Source organism: Uloborus diversus, chromosome 8, assembly GCF_026930045.1.
Source record: "Uloborus diversus isolate 005 chromosome 8, Udiv.v.3.1, whole genome shotgun sequence".
In the NCBI taxonomy this organism is placed as follows: Eukaryota; Metazoa; Arthropoda; class Arachnida; order Araneae; family Uloboridae; genus Uloborus; species Uloborus diversus.
Window position 1 is genome coordinate 39,691,228 of NC_072738.1, and position 26,055 is coordinate 39,717,282.

At 36.1% G+C, this 26,055-nt stretch overlaps 1 protein-coding gene across 1 annotated transcript in view; it reads right to left on the reverse strand.

The window, feature by feature from the left end:
• Window positions 1–26,055, reverse strand: part of LOC129228325 (fatty-acid amide hydrolase 2-B-like) — a 42,512-nt gene that overhangs the window by 8,832 nt on the left and 7,625 nt on the right. The window contains exons 3-6 of the mRNA XM_054863001.1: window positions 21,972–22,185; window positions 12,367–12,576; window positions 10,265–10,384; window positions 8,909–9,063 (exon numbers count right to left, since the gene is read on the reverse strand). Of these exons, the coding sequence (XP_054718976.1) occupies window positions 8,909–9,063; window positions 10,265–10,384; window positions 12,367–12,576; window positions 21,972–22,185 (699 nt within the window). The remainder of the gene's footprint in view (window positions 1–8,908; window positions 9,064–10,264; window positions 10,385–12,366; window positions 12,577–21,971; window positions 22,186–26,055) is intronic.

Here is a 26,055-nt window from a genome sequence, read left to right on the forward strand (position 1 = left end):
GTGGAGGACTTCAAGCATCTGTTTTCATCTACATCGGAGGATGTGGGCAGGACGAATTTAACGCAGCATAGGATCTACACTGGAGAACACCTCCCTATTAAACAGCATCCAAGACGACTACCGTTCGCCAAGAAGGAAGAGGTTGAGACCCTCCTGAAGGAGATGAAGGAGAACGATGTAATCGAACCTTCATCCAGTCCTTGGGCGTCTCCCATCGTCTTGGTCCGAAAGAAAGATGGCTCCACCAGATTTTGTGTCGATTACCGGCGGCTGAATGAAATCACCAAGAAAGACAGTTACCCTCTTCCACGGATAGATGACACCTTGGACACTCTTTCCGGACACAAGTGGTTTTCGACCCTGGACTTGAAGAGCGGCTACTGGCAGGTTGAGATACACCCTGATGACCGAGAGAAGACAGCGTTTACAACTGGACAAGGCTTATGGCAGTTTAAAGTGATGCCCTTCGGCCTCTGCAATGCACCAGCTACGTTCGAGCGTCTTATGGAGACAGTGTTAAGAGGACTTTCCTACGAATCCTGTCTGGTCTACTTAGACGATATCATCATCGTGGGACGCAGTTTCGAAGAACATCTGGCAAATCTTAGGAAGGTGCTGCAAAGGCTTAGGGAAGCTAATCTGAAGTTAAGCCCGTCCAAATGTAATTTATTCCGCCGGGAAGTGAACTACCTTGGTCACATCATCTCTTCTGAAGGTGTACAAACCGATCCAGAAAAGGTATCTGCGGTCAGGAGTTGGAGTCGTCCCGAAAACATCCATCAGCTGCGAAGTTTCCTGGGGCTCTGCACCTACTACAGGAAGTTTGTAAAGGGTTTTTCCAACATTGCACGACCTTTGCATAAGCTGACGGAGAGCAAGCAAAAGTTCGAATGGTCCAAAGAATGCATTTCTACGACTGAAGGAGGCTTTAACATCAACGCCTATCCTCGCCTATCCTCAGCCTGAAAAATCCTTCATCCTGGACACTGATGCGAGCAACGAGGGCATCGGAGCTGTTTTATCCCAAGAAATTGACGGAAATGAACATGTCATCGCTTACTGGAGCAAATGCTTATCAAAGTCGGAGCGAAATTACTGCGTCACCAGAAAGGAGTTACTGGCCATAGTGAAAGCTGTAGAACACTTCCATCATTACCTCTACGGCCGAAAATTTCTGCTTCGGACAGATCATGCCTCGTTAACTTGGCTTTTGAACTTCAAGAATCCAGAAGGCCAGATAGCCAGGTGGATACAGCGGCTCCAGGGATATGATATGCATATCAAGCACCGAAAAGGGTTGTCTCACGGTAATGCTGACGCTTTATCAAGGAGACCCTGTCCTGAGAACTGCAATTATTGTTCCCGAATCGAGAAACAGTATGGAACGACTAGCCCTACTGCCTATCAGGTGACAGTGACTCCAACATCATCAGAACCTGATCCATGGAGTGAGGACCAAGTTCGAAAAGATCAACTTGAAGACCCCGACATAAAACCAATTTTGGAGTTCATGGAAAGTGACAGTCGGCGACCTAGCTGGCAGGACGTTTCCATCTTCAGTCCTGCAACAAAAAGATACTGGGCTCTATGGAACTCGCTCCATTTACGGAACGGCGTGCTACACCGAAAATGGGAATCTGACGACGGCAAAACATCTAGGTGGCAGTTACTACTTCCCCGATCAAGGATTTCAGATGTTCTGAAAGAAATACATAGTAGTGCGACTGGAGGACATTTTGGTGTCTTGAAAACCCTCAATAAAGTTCGGGAGCGCTTCTTCTGGAGCAAGGCGAAGGATGACGTGGAGAAGTGGTGCCATTCTTGTGACGCCTGTGCTGCTCGTAAAGGACCGAAGAAGAGAAGCAGAGGGAAGCTACATCTGTACAACGTTGGAGCTCCTTTCGAACGAATTGGGATCGACATCCTGGGTCCTCTACCAAGAACTGCTGATGGGAACAAATACATTCTTGTTTCCATCGACTATTTCACCAAATGGCCGGAAGCATATCCCATTCCTGATCAAGAGGCTACCACCGTCGCAGAGACTCTAGTCCAACATTGGATCTCGAGATACGGAACACCTTTGCAGATTCATTCCGATCAAGGGAGGAATTTCATCTCTGCTGTGTTTAAGGGCCTATGTCAAATTTTCGGAATTGAGAAAACTAGGACAACACCACTACACCCACAATCGGACGGCATGGTGGAGAGATTTAACCGCACAATCCTGAATAATCTCTCGCTTATGGTATCCAGAAATCAACAGGATTGGGACAAGAAGCTACCTTTGTTCCTGCTGGCCTACCGCAGTGCTGTCCACGAGACTACCGGATTTGCCCCATCTCAGATGCTCTTCGGACGAGAGCTTCGGCTACCTTGTGATCTCGTCTTCGGTCGTCCTCCGGATGCGCCTTCATCGCCTGAGGAGTACATCCAGGATCTCCAGGCCCGGTTGGAAGACGTTCATAACTTCGCACGAGAGCGAATCAACATCGCGGCGGAGAAGATGAAGACCCGATACGACACAAGGTCTACTGGACATGAATTCAACGAAGGCGACAAGGTTTGGTTATGGAATCCCATCCGACGGAAAGGTCTGTCACCCAAATTGCAGTCGCATTGGGATGGACCCTACAAAGTCCTTAACCGACTAAATGACGTCGTAGTGAGGATCCAGAAATCACCTAATGCAAAACCTAGGGTTGTACATTATGATCGGTTAGCCCCATACTATGGCCATAGTTCATGAGTATTACGTAAACAACCATGGTTGATAACATAAAAGTTGTAGATAAATTTTTGCTTTTAATGTTTAGTAATATTTCTTGTTATTATTGTATTTTCTGTATCTGTTAGTTATTAATTAATGTGTATATTTGTGAACATGTGATAGAAGTTTGGCACCCTTTCTGGGGATTTTACTGCCCGGGACGTGCAGTCCTTGGGAAGGGGGCAATGTTACAAATCCTGTAAATAGTAATTATTGTAGTAACGTAACCTGTAAATATTTTCCCGTAATGAATATACAACCCCTTTTTCATATGGCTAAAATATACGACCCCTATTCCCTTTTTGTTCATTGATAAAATTTGATAACGGTCAACGCATTTCGAGAAGCGTGTGGAATATTTGAGAAAATTCTTTTCGGTGTATTTAAGCCGTTAGCGATGGATAAACAGTTTAGTTTCGATTGAGATTTCGAACTGAGTGCATTTTTGCTCTGTTTATTGCGAGGCATTTTCGCTGTGTTGTTTTCGTATTTGGAAATAAATACGTGTGTAAACGTTGAGTTTACGGTGTTGTGTGATAATTGCTTAATTGCTGATGAATAATTTAGCAGTTGTTGAAGATCTTTCCTGTACATAGTGTAAATAAATTTCCTGTGTTTTTATCAAGAACTGTGTCTTCATTTCAAGAAAGTGGAAGTCGCACCGAATCCGTTACAATATATATATACAGTCGGACCTCCATATATCGAAGTAGCAAATCGCCGGAAAAAAATTCGATATATAGAAATTTCGATATATAGAAACACAATCTTATTTTATCATAAAAATATCCTAAAACATTAAAATTAAAACTAATTTTCGTGCATGAAACCCAACTTCTAATTTAAACGAGCATCGGATTAAGTGAAAGTTAATAATTAAAAATTTAACAGAAATTACATTTTTGCTCCTTCATACACCTTCATTCTTCGGCAATTCAACTTGAATCGCCACATTAGGGGATTTTCGTGTTAACAATGTAATCGAGAGAAAAGTAAAAAATCAATCTACTTAACTTGAATGATTTTTACTGAAGCTAAAAATACTAGGAATGATAATCAACAGACAAAAGGGATAACTTGACACTGATTTTAGTGTTACTGGTTGCAACTAAGATTTGAAATAAACTTGAGGGAATGTAAGAACTCCAGAACGGAACAACGACCCTATCTACACATCCTTGAACCCCCTATTCCTTATGAATTTCGTAGCAACCTTTACCTTTAGTGATCATAATTTTCTCCGCAAACCTTCATTTTTCATGAGACATACAGTCTAAAGTGGAAAAAAACCTACGAATGTCTCGCAAAAAATTTCGATATATAGAGACTTTTTCGATATATAGAAACAATTTTTCTATGTAATGAACATAGAAATTTGCTGGGATTTCGATATATAGAAAATTTCGATATGTGGAAGTTCGATATATGGAGGTCCGACTGTATATATATATATATATTAAAAAAAACATATCTAATTTTATTCTTTACTAGTGGTGCCCGCACGGCTTTGCCCGTAATAGAAAAATTAAAAGGTCTTTTGATTCGCCTGTATATTTACAAATAATGTATGGTGAATCTTCTCGCCAATTGGCTTGTACCCATGTTACGGTTCCACGTTATGATAATTTCGTATGACGCCAATTGGCTTGTGCCCATGTTACGGTTCTACGTTATGATAATTTCGTAATTTACTCGTCCATCTTATGATATTTTTGTTCTTGAAATTGGAATAGAAAAAGAACCACATGGAATTTTCGAAAAATCGCTTCGAGGTGCACACCCCCATGCTACAAACTAACTTTGCCAAATTTCATGAAAATCAGCCGAACGGTCTAGGTGCTATGCGCGTCACAGAGATCCAGACATCCTACAGACAGAGAGACTTGCAGCTTTATTATTAGTAACTAGTGATACCTGCACGGCTTTGCCCGTAATAGAAAAATCAAAAGGCCTTTTGGTTCGCCTGTATATTTACAAATAATGTATGGTGAATTTTCTCGCCAGTTGGCTTGTACCCATCTTACGGTTCCACGTTATGATAATTTCGTATCTCGCCAATTGGCTTGTGCCCATGTTACGATTCCACGCTATGATAATTCCGTAATTTACTCGTCCATCTTATGATATTTTTTTTCTTAAAATTGGAATAGAAAAAGAACCACATCGAATTTTCGAAAAATCGCTTCGAGGTGCACCCCCCCCCCATACTACATACTAACTTTGTGCCAAATTTCATGAAAATCGGCCGAACGGTCTAGGCGCTATGCGCGTCACAGACATCCAGACATCCTCCGGACAGAGAGACTTTCAACTTTATTATTAGTAACTAGTGGCACCCGCACGGCTTCGCCCGTAATAGAAAAATTAAAGGTCTTTTGGTTTGCCTGTATATTTACAAATAATGTATGGTGAATTTTCTCGCCAATTGGCTTGTACCGACGTTACAGTTCCACGTTATGATAATTTCGTAACTCGCCAATTGGCTTGTGCCCATGTTACGGTTCCACGTTATGATAATTTCGTAATTTATGATAGTTTTTTTCTTAAAATTGGAATAAAAAAAGGACTACATCGAATTTTCGAAAAATCGCTTCGAGGTGCACACCCCCATGCTACAAACTAACTTTGCCAAATTTCATGAAAATCGGCCGAACGGTCTAGGCGCTATGCGCGTCACAGACATCCAGACATCTAGACATCCAGACATCCAGACAGAGAGACTTTCAGCTTTATTATTAGTAAAGAAGATAAAGATAAAGAAGAAGATTACTTACAAAGTGCATTCAAAACTGTCACTTTTATTCTCAGGTGTTTCCATTATTTTGATAACTACCTGTATATTAGAATGGGAGAAAGAACATAAAAACACAACAACGTGGAAAAGATTCTAATTGGGAGTTCAGAAACAGGGTATATCAAAAAGTGTTAAATTACGAATAGGGTCATTTTCCCTAAGCAGCGCAATTTGGACAGGGCAAGGAATGGCATTCACTGTGACAGGGGAATGACACTTAGCGGAAATAATTAATTTTACTGACGGTATTATAATTTCTGTGGGAAAAGGAAACACTATTTTCATGATATTTAAAAAAATACAATGCGGTGGTGTGCAAAAATTAGTGGTAGTAGTCGGTAGAATCCATGCCAATTCAACAAGGGGTGTAACATAATAGACTCGTATTTTTTTTTTTTTTTTTGAATTTAACATATGTTAAAATTCATAAAAAATTAAGAAATACTTTAATTTTTGCCCAAAAAAATTCCTGGGCCGAGATACAGGTCTCCAAAGATGGCGGTCTTCTTACTTGGGATTTTCGTCAAAATTTTTAAAGTCCATTATCTCAGGAACTTTAGAACATATTTTGTTGCGGTTTATTTTATTTAAAAGGATATCCTTTCTTGTTTAAAAACATATGCAACATAAGTGCTTTCGTTTTTTTCCACAGGCTTTTGAAAAAAAGAAGTTTCAAATAATGTTTTTCGATTTTTCTCATGCGTCAATATCAAAATTTTTCATTTTTTTTTTTTTTTTTAACTTTATTAGTACCACTATCACGTAATGGCAGACCTGAAAATTCAAAAAAAAAAAAAAAAAATCGCAACAAGTGACCAAAGAACAATTTTAATTACATTATGTAGCGAAATGTTCATTTTGAGTCGCCATTTTATCCTGGATATTGAATTTAGTGAGAACAAAATAGCATATTGCGCTTAACTATTCTTTCGGCGCTATGCTGAAGGGGAAATGCAGCGAATCGGCTGGAGGCCGCGTTCTTGTTTTCATAAAAAATAAAATTTCTGGATAAAGTAGGGACTTAAAATGAAAATTTCGCTACATAACTTAATTAAAAGTGTTCTCTGGTCACTTGTTGCGATTTTTTTTTTTTTTTTTTTTTTTTTTTGAATTTTCGGGTCTGCCATTACGTGAAGAGTTCCTTAAAAACCCTCATTTTTTCAAATGCCTCTAAAATCTGCTAAACGAAAAAGTGGAAGCTCTCCTTTTCAAGGAACGTAGTGCTCAGTGGTACTAATAAACTGTAAAAAAAATTAAAATTTTTTAAATTGACATATTTGAGAAAAATCGAAAAAATTATTTTAAACTTTTTTTTTCAAAAGCCTGTGGAAAAAAACTAAAGCACATATTTCAAAATGTTGCATACGTTTTTAAACAAGAAAAAGTATCGTTTTAAATAAAACAAACCGCAACAAAATATGTTTTACCATTCCCTGAAATAATAGACTTTAAAAATTTTGACGAAAATCCCAAGTGAGAAATCATGACAGGACCGCCATCTTTGGCGACCTGTATCTCGGCCCAGGAATTTTTTTGGGCAAAAAAAAAGTATATCTTAATTTTTTTTAATGGTTTTTAACATATGTTAAATTCAAAAAAAAAAAAAAACGAGACCATCATGTTACACCCCTTGTTGAATTGACATGGATTCTACCAGTCATTTGTTTCCCTTGCATTTGACAGGGGAATGACGACAGGGGAATAACAAAACATAAAGTTTACTTACACATTGTTATAACTACGAACAACAAAAATCAATGTCACTTTAAGTACGGTAGACAAACTCTACACAAACAAAAGTCAATTCATCATTGAGTGATTATTAGAAAATTAAATTAATTATTATTAGAGACAGGGTAGTGACAGTCATTAAAAATACTTAACAAAATTTAACTTGAGACCACCCAATTATACTTGACTCCGTGTATTTTTGCAAAAACAACCAATTAAGATTATTTCCATGATTAGACCACAATTCAAAGACTAAATTATGGGTTAATACAACTATTACCAGATGTAAGAAACATTCATTCCATTCTTCGGCAGTGGAATGACAAAAAAATCAAAGGACATTTTTTAGTATTTTTTTCAAAATAGTGCAAACCTTGAAAAGTTTTTATTTTTCCATTTTACAACATTGCATAATAGTTGTTAATAGGTTAAAGAACAATTTCTTTACAAATCTGCATGGCTTCCTGAATCTTTAGAGCTAACTCTGCTTTAAGGTGGAGCTAGGGACACACAGGGGAATGACATTTATCATGTAAAAATTTATTTAAATGTATAATAATAATAGAGAGTTTGTTTTAGCTTATTTTACAAAAATTAAAAACATGTTGTTAAAGCATTCCAGCGTTTATTTCTATACAAGTTAATTTGTTATTTTTTGAGCAAGGACACTAATTTAACAGTTTAGAGTAAATAACCCAATAGAAGATAATAATAGATATAATAAAAGATAATATAAAGAACCCAATATAACCCAATAGAAGATATAATAGAAGATAATATCAAGTTTTTATCTCGGAGAAAAGCTCATCCAGTCAAGAGTGTGCTCACCATGCATTTTTCACTTCAGGGTCCCCCGGACCTGCCACTATTTGTGTTTTAACCAATTGGATGGGATCCCGAAGACAGCTCTGATTTTTTGATTCAGATCAGTAACCGAGCAAACCCTGGTCTAGCACCCCCAGAGGTATCATTTCGCTAGGAGGACTTTGCAACTACGAGCGTTTTTAACGTCCCCCCAGTCTCCATTAATGAAGACTGGGGGACCTTCGACCGGTCAGGATCGAACCCGGGACCCTTCGGTCACGAGTTCAATGCCTTACCGATCAGGCCACCACGGTCCTAGCCACCATGTACTGCTATACAAGCTTTGCAACGAGATTTCATACTGCTTACGAGGGTGTCCTTAAATGCTTGGGGCATCAATGCCCATTCCCCAAAATCACGGCTTTTAACTCTTGGAGGGTATTCGAAGGGGAGTTACGCTGTGCAGCGGCTGTTCCTAGACCGTCCCAAACATGTTCAACAGGATTGAGATTCGGAGATCTTGAGGGCCAGTCCATGCGTCGAATATTCCCTTCCTCGTCATGTTTGTGACTTTAATTTTGGATATGAGTGCATTTAAGATTATAGTGTTATGTATTGGTTACTGTACAAAAAGATGCTGTTACGTACAGTAAAAATTGAAATGATACTAGTCAACGAGTAATTGAACTTGAAGGTTAAGGTTTTTTCAAGGGGCTTTCATCAAGCTAGTGAAATTTATTTTAAATTAACTATAAAACCAAGGCAATACGTACTCACAACACCTCATCATCCACATAAAACTCACTTACCTCTTTGTCTAATTGAAGATATTGTGCATTTGCGCCTGCCATGACCTTTAACATGACCTTCAGATCAGACGCGTAGCGACACATCGGTCCTGTGCCTATATATTGCTGCAATATCGGCTCTGTAGGAGGGAAGTGTCCACGGTTGGGCACAATGCCTGAAACACAGTATTACCTACATTAGATTTTCATGTTTATCTATCAACTAGAAAGTTAGCCGTCAAGGTATGACGGGTGAAAATTGCATCTACATTTGAACGAAGCCATTGTCTGTTTGGCGATATTTCGATAGTTGAAATTGTAACCCTAACTCCAGTGGATTAACCCTAAACTCCAGTAGGTAGCTTTCATTGTTGACTATTCTTTCGTTTCTTCATTCCCCTGAAATGACAGTCTTACCAGTAAAACTGTTAAGCTGCCGGATGGCGTTCAGCTTTGTCACAATAAAGCCTTTCCCTGCATGTTGACTATTAGCAAAACATATTATCAAATTATCATGCCGTGGCGCGAGTTTCATTGTTGAAACACGCTGGTTACTCGATCATCGGCTATTATATATAAGAGGATTTATCTTTTCAGAATTGTAAGGACAGCTCAGTTTTTGAGTTATTCAAAGAAAATCTCATAATGTTAGCTAAAGATTGTTTCTCTCGAGGAGACTAAATTTATAGTCGAAACATAGAGTAAAGAAATTTACATAGAGAGGGCCCGTCTATATAATAAGGAAACGAAATTGAAGCTGGAATTATGGGATACAGCGGTGCAATAATGAGCGGGGTTATGATAACATGATCGCTTCTCTAGAATAGTTTTCACCAATCTCGCAAAGAGACCGAATAAAGTAGCTGGCGGATTGGTTTGCATTTTTATTCATTTTATAATGCAATTTCAAAAACGCACTTCATAAACTTGCATGAATATCTAAGTTTAAATTAACAACCAATTGAGATTCAGTAATGGAATTTTTGAGTCAAAATGTATCTCAATATATTTAGCAAGAAGCTATGGATCTTGGGATACAGCGGTGCAATTTCCGGCTTCAATTTTTTAGTATAGCGGAACCTCTCTATGTAATTTCTTTACTCTGCGCTTGAGTTCGATGAGCTCAACCTTTATCTACCGGTTAACCGATCACGTGACAGCTAATGATCACGTGCTTCAATCAATCAATCAACAGCTTAAAACAGTAACCGGTACGGTAACCGGTAGATGATAGAACGCTGCGGTTAGTACCGGTTACTCACCGGTCGATCGGCTAGGGTCCTCGAACGCAACCTATGAGTCAAAACGATTCAAACAGCAAAATGATTCGGTCAAAACGATTCACACAGCATAGTATTTTAACAGAACAAAAGTTACCTCTGGAGGGTTTGTGACCAAAGACGCCATTGAGGAAAGCAGGTATCCGTATACTGCCACCAATGTCATTGCCAACTCCAATCACGGAGCCAGCTGAAGCCAAGAGGGCACCTTCTCCACCTAAAGATTATGAGAAAAAAAAAGAATCTTAAAAAAATAGTATTTTTAAAATAACATGTGTGTAAAATTCATTGTCTGTTCGTCTACTTTAAACATACACACCGGCACACTTATTGACAGAGTCAAACAAGATAGGTTGAACAATTCCATCACATCGTGATGGCCTCGTCGGAAAGGCTTCGTACTCGAAACTGGAGGGTTCTGGGTTCGATGCCACCCGGTCGAAGATCCTCCGTGTTCTTTAACGGGTTGACTGGAGCTATGGCCCTATTGTGGAGGAGCCATCCGCCATTTTGAAGCAAACTTGATCCAGTGCTTCGTATCGATAGCATTGCTGCTGATGTTTACATTTCTTTAGTATATGTTAAATTAAGTCAAATGGGTGGTTGTTCGGCTGTTAATTGTGCAAACAGCTCCAAAAAAGAGTTTCAGCTCTTCAGTTTTCCAGCAGATGCAGAAAGAAAAAAAGAAATGGATAATTAATAGCCGGCGAAGTGACAGCAACGATAACCTGTCTATAACAATTTTTTTTTCTTTTTGGCCCCAGCAAAATGTCAGCATGAATAATCAAAATGTCTATAAATGATAACCTATTACGATATTTGTTTTTAGGTCCCAACAGTATCGTTGTAGACAGGTTTTACTGTAGTTAGTTAAATAAAATATTAAATTCAGCTAAGTTTGGTAGTGTCCCGAAACTTTTTTCTGGTAACCCTAGCGATTTACTCACTTGTGACCTCAACAGTGATACGAAAACAACGCCTGAATGTCATTTAAGATTATTTTTTAAGACGTTTTTATTAGCTTCACTTGTATGTTTGTGAGTAACTCTCCTCCGGACTAAGAGCTAGTGGCTTATTACTGTTAGTACATTCCACCACTTTATGAGCGTTTGTGGCCGAGTGGTCTAAGGCGCGGGTCTTCGCCTGACGTTCACCTCCGGGAATCATTGGGCATGCGTTGTAATCCCGTCTACTCCGAAATTAAATTTATAATCTTTCAGCTCAATTTTCGCCCACTTTTTGTGATCGGATTCTTTTAAAATTTGGAATGCAACCTCAGACCCGATGACAATGCAATATTCTACAATCAAATTAATTTATTAACGATAAGTTATTAGTTTATTCTAATTAACATGCTTTTATTAGCTTAACTTGTATGCTTGTGGATATGTTTGTGGGTCCAGCTTTCCTTTGGACAAATAGCCAGTGGCTTATTAGAATTACTTACAACGTATACAAATCAGAGCTGCGAAGTGTAACAAGGTTTGCACATGAATTTACCAGAAAAAGCAAAGCTGACTTTTTAGCAGCAAAATGAACTAAAAAGTTAAAAATAATCTTTGGATGGCAAGTATATAAAGTAATTGACCAAACACTTAATTTTACTGTAATATAAAAAAAGCGTGGGGGCTGCCTATTTACATTTTTGCATGACTAACAAGTGGAAGAAATTTGAGACAACTGATTAGAAGCCCCCCACGCTTTTTTTCTATTACAGTAAAATTAAGTGTTTATTCAATTGCTTTATATACTTGGCATCCAAATATTTTTTTAACTTTTTAGTTCATTTTGCTACTAAGAGTGTTTTTTTTTTTTTTTTTTTTTGGTTTTTTAAACTATTATTTTATTTAAGAAAGAAAATAAGTCAAAAATAAGAAAAAACATAACTTACCCCATGTTTTTGACCATGTTTCTTCAGAAAATGTATTTTTAAAAAATGGCAAACAACCCCATTGAAGCATTATAGTAAAAACTTTAAAAACGCAATTGAAGGGGCTTGCAGCAACAAAGAGTTAACTCCCTTTTTTGGTCGTTTGGTTCAACAAGGAGTTATCTCCGGTTGATAGTTCTCGAGTTATTCGCTAGAATGAGTTAGCTGCTTCATTCGCTTGAGTCAACATGGGGTTAACTCTAGGAGATTTCCCAGCAATGAAAAACGGGAGTTAACTCTTTGTTGCTTCAAACCCTTCAATTATTTACCGCTGCTTCCTCCTGGCGTTCTTTCAGGGTCATAGGGATTATTGGTTCTCCCATACAGGTTATTGTAGGATTCCATCCAAAAGCACTGCTCACTGGTGTTCGTCACTACGATGGGTATAGCGCCGGCCCTGCGCAAGCTTGCCACCACATCCGCGTCCTCTTCCGCTCGAAAGCCTCGACGCTGCACAACTCCAGTAGTAAAGAGCATACCTGGGATGAAAACCATATTTAAAACTCAAAATTTATGTTCTATTTATTCATTTGTTTTATTTCATTCAAATTAATTAATTAATTTATTTATATTCTTTTTTCATTTTATTTCTTTCATTATTTATTTATTTATTTTCCTTTAATATACATATTTTTTTTTTATTCATTTATTTAATTTTTATTTTTATTTATTCATTTTCTTTTCAGTCCTTTATTTTATACATATAATTTTATTAATGTCCCACAATCGAACCGTTTTCAAGTGTAGACACATATGCTGATATGTGTATTATCTATATACATAAACAGCATAAATTAATACCAAGCAATGATCCATTTATCAAACCGTTGTATCACACATGATGTTTCCGGAATTTACAGTCGGAAAGCTTTACTTTTACTTTTCAAAGTAAGGTTATCCCAAACTTTTCCTGCGTTTTGCATATTTAAAGCTCGATTTTTTTCTTCTTCTTTAAATAAGAATTATAAGTAGGGTGATTTTCAAAACGATTGACAGTTTTGAGACTTGACTTTATCCGTTCATTTTTATGTTGATAAAATAATTTTTTGGCACTGCAAAAGCATGTAGTAATAGCTCAGTAAATTTAGGATTTTTTGCACCACAAAATTATAATTAAGAAATATTTTTAGAATTAGTTCCTCATAGCATGTAGAGTACATCCTAAAAAGTCCCCTAAGATCCCATATGTGCTTCCATCAAAAATGGCGGATCAAAGATGGCTTCCAGTACTTTTTGTTTTTTTTATAACTCGGTCAAGAATGAAGATTTTTCAGTTCTAAAAAAACCTCTATGCTCTAAATGTTTCGACATATACTCTTAAATAACCAATAATTAAGCTCAAACAATTGTTTTGACATCAAAAACTAAAATTTCTATTTTTTACGTAATATGCAGCAGAACAAATAAGCTACTAAAATAAGAAAATTTTTATGGTATTTTTTTTTAAATATGAACAGCAAAATGATTGATATATTCCATTTATTGAATAATCAAGTTACTTTTATTCTATTTCTGAAAGAAATCTTGCTATTTCTAGCTTTGGAATGAGAATATGATAAGAGAAAAAAAAAGTGACCTTATAATGAGTTTTCAAAAAAATTGCAGAATATCATTCATTTAGAACTTTAAAAACTGACATATAATATCTTTTTCAAAAGCATGTAAAATACATAAAGAGAAGGTAGTAATGTCAGTAAAAATGTAGAAAAAAAAAAGCATCAACATTCAATATCATCATCCTCATCTTCGAAACTGCACAGAAATTGAATTTTTACTTGTTTCACCATAACAATGCATGCAAAACTTGGAACATTAAAGGTCTGCATTTTCATTGTCATTTAGATCACAGTCTAACATAATTACTGTTAATTTGTAGTCACAAAACATTAAATGCGAAAGTTCCTTCAAAAGCTTCGGGAAGTCACAAAAGCGTTGTGAACATCAGTCCACCTTCTTTCATAACACATCCCCATTTAATTGGATTCATTTTTTTCTTAAGCCACTGTTGTACTTTTGAATAAGCACAAAATAGATGCTGTGGAGCAACTGCACTTGTGGGTGGTGTCAATCTTTAAATTTTGAAGAAGGTGTTTTGGGTACTTAACTATTAAAGCGATTGTATCGTAAGATGCGTTGAGAATTAAGTATTACTCCCACCAAAAAGATGTTTCAGCAACACTTCTACAATCTGGGTGACCTTTTCTGGATAGATTAAGCTGAAAACTGCTGAGCTGTGAGATCAGAGAAAGCAGTTTGAGATTTTCCTTTAGCAACTTGAAAGCTCAAGATTTACCCTTCTGTACTAATAATAAAGCTGAAAGTCTGGATATCTGGATCTCTGTGACGCGCATAGCGCCTCGACCGTTCAGTCGATTTTCATGAAATTTGGCAAAGTTAGTTTGTAGCATGGTAGTGTGCACCTTGAAGCGATTTTTCGAAAATTCGATTTTGTTCTTTTTCTATTCCAATTTTAAGAACATTTTCTCGAGCAAAATTATCATAAGATGGACGAGTAAATTACCAAGTTATCATAACGTGAAACCGTAACATGGAAAAGCAAATAAATATAGCAAATTGGAGAGTAAATCATCATCCAATATTTGTAAATATAGAGACGAACTAAATGACCTTTTAATTTTCTACTACGGGCAAAGCCGTGCGGGTAACACTAGTTCTGAATATAGCTGACGTGGAGTCGGAGTCACATCCTGTGGCTGCGTGGAGCAAAAGAAGAGGATCCTTCAAGGGACCCAAAGCTTCTTGCACTTTCAATATATTGCAACATTTTTCTTTGAATTAAATTGGTTTGGGAGTAAAAAATAGTGATGTTCCAGGCATACCTCTTTCACTTAGAATCGAGAGCAGATCTGTATCAGTACCTATTACTGCGGACTGGTCTAGAGATGTTCTGGTATGTTTTTATTGCAACTGAGGAAATTAATACATTGGCTTCCCTATCCACTTGCACAACAGTCATTCCTCTTAATCGGAAATATTCCATCATAATTTGAATTAATCTTGATTTGTTCTCAGAATTCCGCAAAAAGTTAGTCAATTTAGTCGTTCCCACTATATTTTCTTCAAAAAGCAGTAGTCTCTAGACGTTTTCGACATCACCCTTCTTTGTTTCTTCTAAATGTTAGCTGGTAATGCATCAGCGTATCCATTGAAAACCATTGCTTCAAATAAAAATAAGTTTTTTCTGAAGACACCTCAAGTATTTGAGGCATATGTTTTTTTATTATACGTCTGATTCGTCCCATGCCAATGCCTGTCTAAGAAATTCTTCATCTTTAATGGACAAAGAGATTGGTGTTGGGTGGCTTAACAAAAGACTCTACTGATTCAATGATAGCTGCCACGCTTGTGTTTTTATTCTTTCTCAGAGAAAACTAACCAAAAAACGAGGGTAGTTGATGACTAATTCATATTTGAGATATCTCGTAAATTATCGTTTGATTTGAAAACAGCAGCATCCTGGTGAAAAACTTTGGAAGACTGAACAGAACGTTCATTTCTTAATAATAACCCCTTTTTTTCTCAAGTTTAACTTCACAAAAGAACTTCCTGAAGTTGAAGACAGTGATCTTTAACCAACATTTTTCCCATTGGCACATAGTTATATTAATTACATGGAATAATAGGGAAACATCTATATATATAAAAATCTCGTGTCACGATGTTTGTTCGGGGTAAACTCCGAAACTACTCAACCGATTTTTCTCAAATTTCATATCTATGTGTCATTTGGTCCAACTTAAAAGATAGGATAGTTTTTATAATTTTTTATTGCAAATTTCATATTTATTATGCAGTAATAGTGTGAATTAATTGTTTAGTTCTAAAAATTCTTAATAGATGGCGGTGTAATTTAATTAATCGATATAACTCTAACATCGTATGACTTACTGCTAAAAACACCATGATAAAAAAAATCAGAAATGTTGCTCAGAATTTCCATATAACGTTTCGGGATATTACAGGTTATTATTCACTTCCTGAGAAAATCAACTATATTTTTCAAAACGTTTCCTTGAATTGCTACAAATTGCAGATTTTACACCGTTGTGAAAAATATTCTTCTCCACCAGTATCAAGATTAACTAAACGCATTTAATAGGTGTATCGGTTTCGGAGCGATAACGGTTCGTCCAGATTGACGCAACACCCAGTGAGTGCGAAAAGATATCTGGATCACGAAGTTTTGCAAGAGTTGCAGAGGAACTACATTCGAGCTACTTGCTTGAGAGTCTGTCTTCGCGTTAGCAATGCGTGCATTAATGCTTTGAGAAATTTCTTAGAAAAGCACGAAGGTTCCAGGCTATTATATTAATCCTGCGTTAGGCTTCTCTGAAGGTGCCAGAATCATAACTGCCTTTAACCAAGAAGACTACTGAATTCTTCAAAAATATTCCATGTTAATTTCAGGAAGTTTAATGAATTTAAGCGGAAAAAAATTATTTTCTTTATTTTGTTCCTCAAGAGATTTTTAATATCATTAATTCTTGCAAAGATACGTTCGCAGCAGAAAATTGTAGTGACAATTGCATCGTCAGGCATTGCTGCTACTTTTTTTAGATGGTAGACGAACAGCACATTCAGCTTTAAAGTTGCCTATTAGATATTCATAACAAACAAAACGCAATGCGTAACATTAAAGAAAAAAAAAAAAACGTGGTATGGCTGTAGTGTTGCAAGAGAGTGAAATTATAATTTGGGATAAGTGTACAATGGCTCATGAGTAAAAGCATTCATTCGAAGAACATCATAGGATTGTGCAAGATTTGAACGGCAACGATAAACTTTTAGGCGAAATTGTCTGAATACTGTCTGGGGACTTCCGGCAGATATTACCAGTTATTCCGATGAAATCAACGCATGTTTAAAACAATCGTTTTTATAGCGTAATGTCGAGATAATGCGATTGACCATGAACATGCGAGTATAAACGCAAAATAATCTAATCGCTCAACTATTTTCTAAGCAATTGCTGGGTATTGGAAACGGTGAAATTGAACTGTATCAAAATATACAGTACAACAAATAGACAGACATTTTCTACACTGCCGTTGAGACGAAAAGTGAACTAATTGAGAGTCTATTCCCAGATAAATTTAATTTTTTTAAAGTCATAATTGCCTATGTAATCGCGCTGGTTTTGTAGCAGTTTTGTTTTCGGTTAACATTCCCGAACAAACAGGAATATTTGGGATCGTGAATTGTCGACTGTCAAATACATATCCCGATGCATGTCGCAAATTGTATTTATTAGTCGCACAAAGAAATTGGGAGTTGACACTTTCTAATGCAGTTTGGATATAAGGAGAAACAGTATTCGTCAACTGTTTAAAACAATTTTGACGACATACTATCCAACACAATCATCATTTTTTAAGGAGAAACTATATAACTTTCACGTTTGAAGACGTATTTCATAAAGTTTAACAAACACACAAATGTCCAAATCCAGGTTTTACACCAGAAATGAATATGAAGCTTTAGTTTTAACTGAAGGTTTTTGCGTTTCAATTTCAAATTTGCCACTTAGTTATTATGATATGCCATCACTTGATAGTTGGGGCACCGACTTAGTTAACACTGATTTGTAACGTATAACAACAGAGAAATGACGCTGTCTTAGCTACAATTATTGCGAATAATGAGCCATTACTGACGGCTGGAAAAAAAAAAGCTCCCCATTGTTACTGAACAAGCCTATACAGTTGTCGATGAAAACAAAGCAGTAAACATTCCAACTGAATTTTTAAATTCCCTGGATACACCAGGAATGCGACTACACGATTTCCGGTTGAAAATTGGCTCAACAATTTATTCTTTTTCGCGATTTAAACGCACCTAAATCACGCAACGGTACACGTTTCTTCATCAAAAGTCAACAACTTTGACGGGAAAGTTTAAAGGAGAAATATTTGTGTTGCCACGTAATCCATCAATAGCGTCATAATTTTCAAACACATTTGAAAGGCTTCAATTTTTGATTCGTTTAGCTTTTGCAAAGACCATAAATAGATCTCAAGAACAAACAATGTCTTCTTTCGGTTTGGACTTGAAACATAAATATTTCTCTCATGGGCAACCATATATCGCTTACTCACAAGTGGAAAGTTATCATACTTTTCGTATTAGCAAAAGGCTGGTTAAGCAAGAACATTGTGCACAACTTAGTGCTTAGACAGTTTTCATTTTTCAAATAATAGAAACAATAGTTCGAAGTCAATGTTATCTACTTCATTGAAAAAATTTAATTTTTATATGTTTTTAATTTAGTTAGTGTATTTTGTAAAGAAGTTATTGATTACAAACTATAGAGAAAGCTGAGGTGAATAAAATGTAGTGTAGAATCTAAAAGTGTATGGTGGTTTACGCTTAGTTTCTACATTCGGTTATTTTACAATCAGTTTCGATATTTACTATCACTTTCAAGTTATTTTTGCTTTTTTTTTTTTGGCCGAAGTCATACTTACAAAATTTACTAAGCGTAAGTATAATGCGTTTTTCATAGAAAATTTAGTTAGTACTTACTGAATTCAATAAGTACTTTCTTCAGCCTGCACTGCAAAAAAAAAAAAAAAAAAATCCGAAACGTTAATGAGTAAAAATTTTCGATACTTGCTTGCAGTTCTGGTTAAGCTTTGGCTATGTTTGCATTACTGCTTATAGAAGTTCCTTAATAAATCAGAAAGGTGCTAAGCTTTTTTTTTTTTTATCCCTTCCTAAGTTTACACTAAAGCTCCAGAAACACGACTAGCTTCGAACGGGAAGATCTTAGAATTTTTCAAGAGGCTTCCGAGATAATTTCAGGAAGGTTATTTACTTTTATCGGAAAACTTTCCGGGTTTTGGCATGACATGTTACTGCCAGAAATTGGACACATCAGCTGCCCATAATTTTCCAGGAACATTTATGAATCGTTTTTACATTGAATCACGCCCATTATCAATCTCTTATGTTTTAAAATCGGCTATACTATTTTTAGCTCTATTAAAAAATTTGTTTGATTCTATCAAAATAATGAGTAAAAGTTTATTTTAATCCAACTTCTTTGCCACAGCAACGCGTGGCTGGGTCAGCTAGTAATTTTAAAAAAAATCGTTCTTGAGTAACTAATTTGCTCCCTAAAATGCACAAAAAATACCATTTTGAGATAACAATGATCTTTTTACTAAAAAAAAAAGTTTTGAACGATTTTTGACATACTTCTATCGTTACTTGAGTGTTTTTTTTTTTTTTTTTTTTTCCATTCACTTAATATTACAAAAGGAATTTGGAGCCACTTTACGATTAATGGTAGTTTCAAAGAGCTAAACAAATCAGCATTGAATTTTCACACCGAAAATTTTGCATTTCAGACAAAAAACACAATTTGCAGATTATTTATGTTTATAGCTTTTTATGAGAAAATGTCGGTAAAACACAAGCACCAATTCAAACATACATAGCATTTTTAAAACTGAAAAATAACAACTATTAACTAATATATAAGGGAAATATTTAGAAAAAGAAACTCCAAAAAATGTAAAAAATTATTTGTTTTAGTAACTTATGTATTCTGCTGCATGTTACATAGAACACAGAAATTTAAGTTTTTGTTGTCAAAACAAATGTTAGATTTTTTTATTGGTTTTTTAAAGTTATGTATCGAAACAATATTACTTCTAGAGCCTACAGTTTTTTTCAGAACTGAAAAATTTTCATTTTTGACCGAGTTATGAGGAAAACAAAAAGTATTAGGCGGCCATCTTTGATCCGTCATTTTGGATAGAAGCTCACATGAGAACTTAGGGAACTTTTCAGGATTTGTTCTACCCATGCTCAGGAACTAGTCATGAAAAATTCAGCTAATTATAAATTTGTGATGCATCGACCCTATTTTTGGCCTAAATTTACTGAGCTATAAGGCATGTTTTACACTTAATTCATTGTATTCAGTGTTTTTTTTTCATGATCGTAGATTAATAAGTCTTTTCTATTACTTTAGTTAGCCAGTAACGGAAATTTCCTTGTCCCGACTAGAAAACTCACATTTCCTAATTCCTTTTTGTACCTTTCAACAGCTTTTTTACTTTTTGTGCATTGAAGAAGAAATTAATATTTGTTAGTTACACAAAGCTGAAATAGATTTTACTGAACTGCTTATCAAACAGTTTAAAATTTCAATGCAGAAGTGCAACTCCTGAGTGTTACCCCAGGGAATTAAATTCTTTTTAACTGCATGTTTAATAATATACTAGGTAAAATATTGCCAGATAGGAGGCACTAAAATCAGAGTCACACATTTAATCATCTCACTTTGGTTAGATTTTTCACGTTGCTCCTCGTTTCCAAAATTTTTAATTTCGGAAAATTACAAAAAAAAAAAAAAAAAAAAAGAGCCTTGTAGGCAGTCTTTTCAGATTATATTCGGTTTAAACGTAGCTGTAAGTTGGTGACAAACAACTACTTCTCTCTTCAACAAAATTGTTATTGTCGACAAGTGTAGTTCATATGCAATAAAAACTTTGATTGTGAACACATACATTCGGATTTTTGAAACAATGAATAAGTCATTCTAGTTTATGACAGATGTAAGGGCAAGTGATACCAATACCCTTTTACTTATGTATTAACTTCTATTGTATATTTTACGCGAAGTGATGGCTGAAATCATAGAGTAAAGAAATTTACATAGAGAGGCCCCATCTATGGTAAAAAAAAAAGGATGAAATTGAAGCCGGAATTATGGGATACAGCGGTGCAATTATGGGTGGGGTTATGATAACAACCAAATAAAGTAGCTGGCGGATTGGTTTACATGTTAATTCATGCTGTAATGCAATTTCAAAAACGTGCCTCATAAACTTCCAACAATATCTAAGTTTAAATTAACAACCAATGGAGATTCAGTAATGGAATGATTTGAATTAAAATGTATCTCAAGATATTTAGCAAGAAGCTAAGGATCTTGGGATACAGCGGTGCAACTTCCGGCTTCAATTTCTTAGTATAGCGGGGCCTCTCTATGTAATTTCTTTACTCTATGGCTGAAATAAAAATAAAGGGTTGCTATTTTATAGACAACGTTTGCCACATCTAGGGTTTCCTCGCAGAACATGCGATTCTGCTCTTCTAGATCGAAGGTTAGTATGCCGGATATTTTGCCTATTTAACATTTGATTACATACATTTCTGCGAAAGCTTCCACACCAGTGATTCTCTATCTAAACCTAAGGCGTAACACTAAGAGGTGGGGTGATGCGGAGAAAAGTGGTTCCCTATCTTTTAGCACATAATGCCCCCTTTTTTGCGAATCAAATATCCCGCCACCCCATGTTGCGTGTACTCCCTTTATACAGCGCTTAAGGAGATTTTCTTTAGTTTTATACCAATAGATATAATAACAATATTAAAACGAATGAGGCATTTAAAAATAGAGACATTCAGGATTGAAGTGACCCTGAATGCAGATTACTGAATTGACCAACTAGGCCCCAAGTAGGGCCCCTAAAAAGACATAAAATGGCTAAAATTGTTTTAACCAATGACTAAAATTGTAAGCCTACACGGAGGCCCGAAAAAGTGTATGGCCTAGGATCAGCGGCGTGCACAGGGGAGGGGGGGAAGGACACCTGTTCGCCCGGCCCGAGCCCGGAGGGGGCCCAATATTTGAAAAAACAGGGGTGAAATATAGGAGTAAAAAATATGGAGGGGGGCGGAAAAGTTATTTGTGATGGGCCGCAAAATTTCTGTGCACGCCCCTGCCTAGGACCTTGTAACATCTTAATCTGGTCCAAACTGAATGACTTATTTATTTAGCACTTAAATTTCATCTAATAACAGTTTCTAAATTGTCTCCCCCCCTCTCCGGCGCACTCACCTTTCACAGCGATAGCCTCCTTGACGCTAAGTGGCACCCCGAGGAGGGGCGTGTCCCTCTCCAGCTCTTCCTCGCTCTTCTCCCCTGAAGTGACGAGGTCGTCTGCCCTCTGCGCCTCTTCCAGGGCCTCTCGAAACCGACGATCCACCACAGCATTCACAGCCGGCTGGATTTCGTCTATTCGCTGCATGTACGCGCGAACAACGGACACGCTCTTCACCTGAAAAGAAATTCCATCAAAGACACTCATGCATATTTATGCACTGACAGAGACAGATTCAGAAAGTATTCAAGGTGGGGGCGATTGATTTTACATACCTAACCCTTTTATATTCCAAAACCTCAACCCCCTAAAATCATGGAAGATCGTCTCAAAAAAAGTTTTTTTTATTTATTTATTTTTTTTTTCTGAAAAAATACGGAGAAGTGAACTGAACACCATCCCAAATCTTAACGTCATCAAAAATGCAATGCCCTATAATTGCTTTTTTTTTTTGACATGAGTTAAAAAAAACGTTCTAAGGGAGAGCCACCGAGCCCTATCTAATATAACCTAAAATTGAGTTTTTGGAACTTTGAAAAACTTCCTATACAAAGTTTGATTCCTATCCTTGATACTGTAAGAAATTTCCGAAACGTTTCAGTTTATTTCCGGAAAACGGTCCAGTGTTTCGCCAGTTTCCTGTGAAATTCAGGTATTTGGTGCCAAGCCATTACTAGAAAAAACATTGAGCTATAGGGTGAAGCAAAAAAAAAAATTTTTTTTTTTTTTTTTTTTGCGAGTTGCTATAGCACGGAAAAGTTGCGATTGGTGAAGTAAAAAAACATATTGAAATCGGATAATATCTTCCGATCGCGCAACAAGCCTGAAAATTTAAAAAAAAAAAAGGGGGAAATTTTGTGTTTTTTACGGATTTTTTAAAAATTGTGTGCCAATGTTTTTTTTTTTTTTTAATGTTCTTAGACGGGAAAGTTGCAATTGGTGAAACCTTGAGGAATTAAAAAGAAGTATTGAAATCGAATACCTTTTAATTAAGGAACAAGTCTCAAAAATCGAAAAAATTGAGAATTTCAGCTTTTTTTTCTGATTTAAAAAAAAGGGTAAATATTTTTTCGTTTTTTTTTTCCTGCAATATAGAGAAAGCGCTTTTAAAACGCACTATGTAACAATTAAGCATACATTTATTTCTCGATTTAGAAGGTTTCTAACCATGCAGAAGTCCCATTATTTACAGTAATTAACCATTTTCATATAACAGAAGATTCTAAAATGTTTACCGAAATTTCTATCATCCAGTACACAAGTCTTATTGTTGTGTTACTTGTTGAACCTAATTTATTATCAGTTTTTTTGAAAACTTGGGCATAAATTGATCTGAACTTCAATGTTGATCTTATGTAAGCATCTCTTTATTTTAATTCTCAAACTTCAACCTCTGCCACTTGCTCCACATATCTTTCGACGTCTTGCGTAATTGCTGGGGAATAATTTTACATCCAAGTTTGGAGTAGTACCTGTTTTAATAAAATATTTACTGTCTTTGTTTGTAACTTTTCGAAGAAAGAGTGGAAAAGATGACTTTGTCGTGCTCCAAGCAATAATCTGTGTGTAATCAGCGGCTTCGAAATGACCAAGTTTCTGATGTTTTTGCCTTTAGAAACTGACTCTCTGGCTTTTAAAACTCGTTAAAAACTCTAGTTCTTATATGTGTCTTCCTTCATCAAAAACCATGGCCATCAGTAAGTTTTCGGGATGCGCAAAGAAAGGGTTTCTTCCAATGACAATGTAAACAACTTGTTTCAGGTTTTCGGGCAAGTATTCATAGGTTTGATTTGTTTTAAAAGCATGAATGGGACCGTTTGCAGGCCCGGATCTATAAATTTTGCGCCCCTCTGCAACAAACTCTGTAGGGCCACTCCTCAGAGGCCAGCAGTGTAGGTTTGCAACGTCCATAAGTCTTAATGCTAGTTCTTTTTTTTTTTTTTTTTTTCAATTTCTTGGGCCGATGGGTCCTCTTAAGAATGTGGGCTCCCTCACACTGCGGGTATGCAGATCAGGGCCTGACTGTTCGTGAAGTTTTTGTATTTCTTTATTTCAAACCAGATTGGCATGTAACAATTCAAGATAAAAGTAACAATGTCTTTTAACGAATCTGATGGGATCGTTACATTTACGTAAAGTCTGAGGACTCGATTTGCACAAGTGAGCCATCTGGAATATGAGAGTGGGCCGGGTCAAGATTTGACCAATCATTTTTACAATTGCAACTCTTTATTGCTTGAGATATATCTAGAAGATACCTTTAATCCCTACTCAAGCATTTTCTGATTACTTCTATAGTTGTGCACTTAATTACTTGAAAATCTATTACCGACTGTTTTAAAAAGCCCATTGCAATGGTCGTCCGACATAAATTTCGAATTGACGAATCTCGTTACTTATCCACTTAGTATACATTTTAGAACGATCATAACACATAATATCTAAGTCATTTAATGAAATTCGTTGTTCATTTAGATATGAAACAATGCTATTCAGTAGGTCTTTGGCTTATCCGCAGTTTAGAGACACGTGATTTCGCTTAAAGCTTACGGATTTAAATTAAGAGATGGCTACATAAGAGCAATATTGAAATCCAGACCATTTATTCCCGAGTTTTCCAAAAAACTGATTAATTAGGTTCGACAAGTCCCACTTAAAACGATTGGACTTGTGTATCGGATTGTAGAACGTTTTCTAAATATTTTATAATCTTTTATTTTCTGACGATGGCTCATTGTTGCAAATAATGGGAGTTCTGCATAATTAGGAGATACCTTCAAAATCGAGGGGAAAAAAAAACTTTTCTGTGTAATATAGTACATTGTAAAAGGTTTTGCCCTATAATGCTGGAGAAAAAGAAAAAAAAAGAAAATATATATATTTTTTTTAAACAATCATAATAAAAAGATAAAATTTTCAGTTTTTTTTTATTTTTCAGGCTTGTTCCTAAATCAGGAGGTATTATTCGATTTCTATATTTCTTTTTGATTTCTCAAGGCTTCACCAATAGCAGCTTTTCCGTCCGAGCATTGAAAAAATACATCGACACAAAATTTTTAAAAAATCCGTAAAAAATTATAATATTTTCCATTTTTCCGAATTTTCAGGCTCGTTGCGCGATCGGAAGATATAATCCGATTTCAATAACTTTTTTTTAAATCTTCACCAATCGCAAATTATCCGCGCTACAGCAACTCACAAAAAAAAAAAAAAAGTTTTTTTCGCTCCACCCAATTGTGCAAGGTCGTTCCTGATTTTTTTTTCAGCACCAGTACAAACAAGAAATTGTATTAGATACACCCCTAGCAACGGACGGCCAATTTTTTGAGGCACGGATTTTTCGGCAGACAGATTTTATGTTAAAAACACCTCTAGCAACGGCCACCCAAACCTTCTTAACGGCCGCCGAGTGAGTGCGTCCATCCTATATTTCAGGAAAATTGATTCACTAACACAGCCATTCGGTTCAAGAAGGAGAAGCGTTGTTGTCTGATAACCAATTCCAATAATTTTGGGGTAAAAATGTCACTCACGCTTATTTTGTTAGTTGGTCAGTGTGTGTGCGTCATTAAACTGGGTTGCAAGCAGCACTGTTGAAGAATATTTTTATGAATCTCGCACAACGTATTGAAGTTCTGAGCAAGACGAGCACTAGTAACTGGCGAGCTTTGACTATCAATTTAATGATACGTTTTGTCATCTTCAGCAAGCGAAATTTTCAACTGAAGTGATTTTGGTGTTTTGGGGATAATAGATAAAGTCATCGGAAATTCAGATGCAATCAGAAATAAATTCGTTAGGTATTTACATTTTGAACTCAAAAATGAATTTGGAAACAATTGTTAGAGAACAGTAAAAACTGAAGTCACAAATTGTACTCTTTCTTTGAAATACGTAAACAATAAATTAAATTAAGTTCTATTTAATCTTTAGACTTCATATCTCAAACTTCATTTTATGTGTTAGACTTGTTTATATTATGTATTATAGAAATTATAATGCCACTATAACGATAACTCTTTAAAACGGCCACTCCCTCTG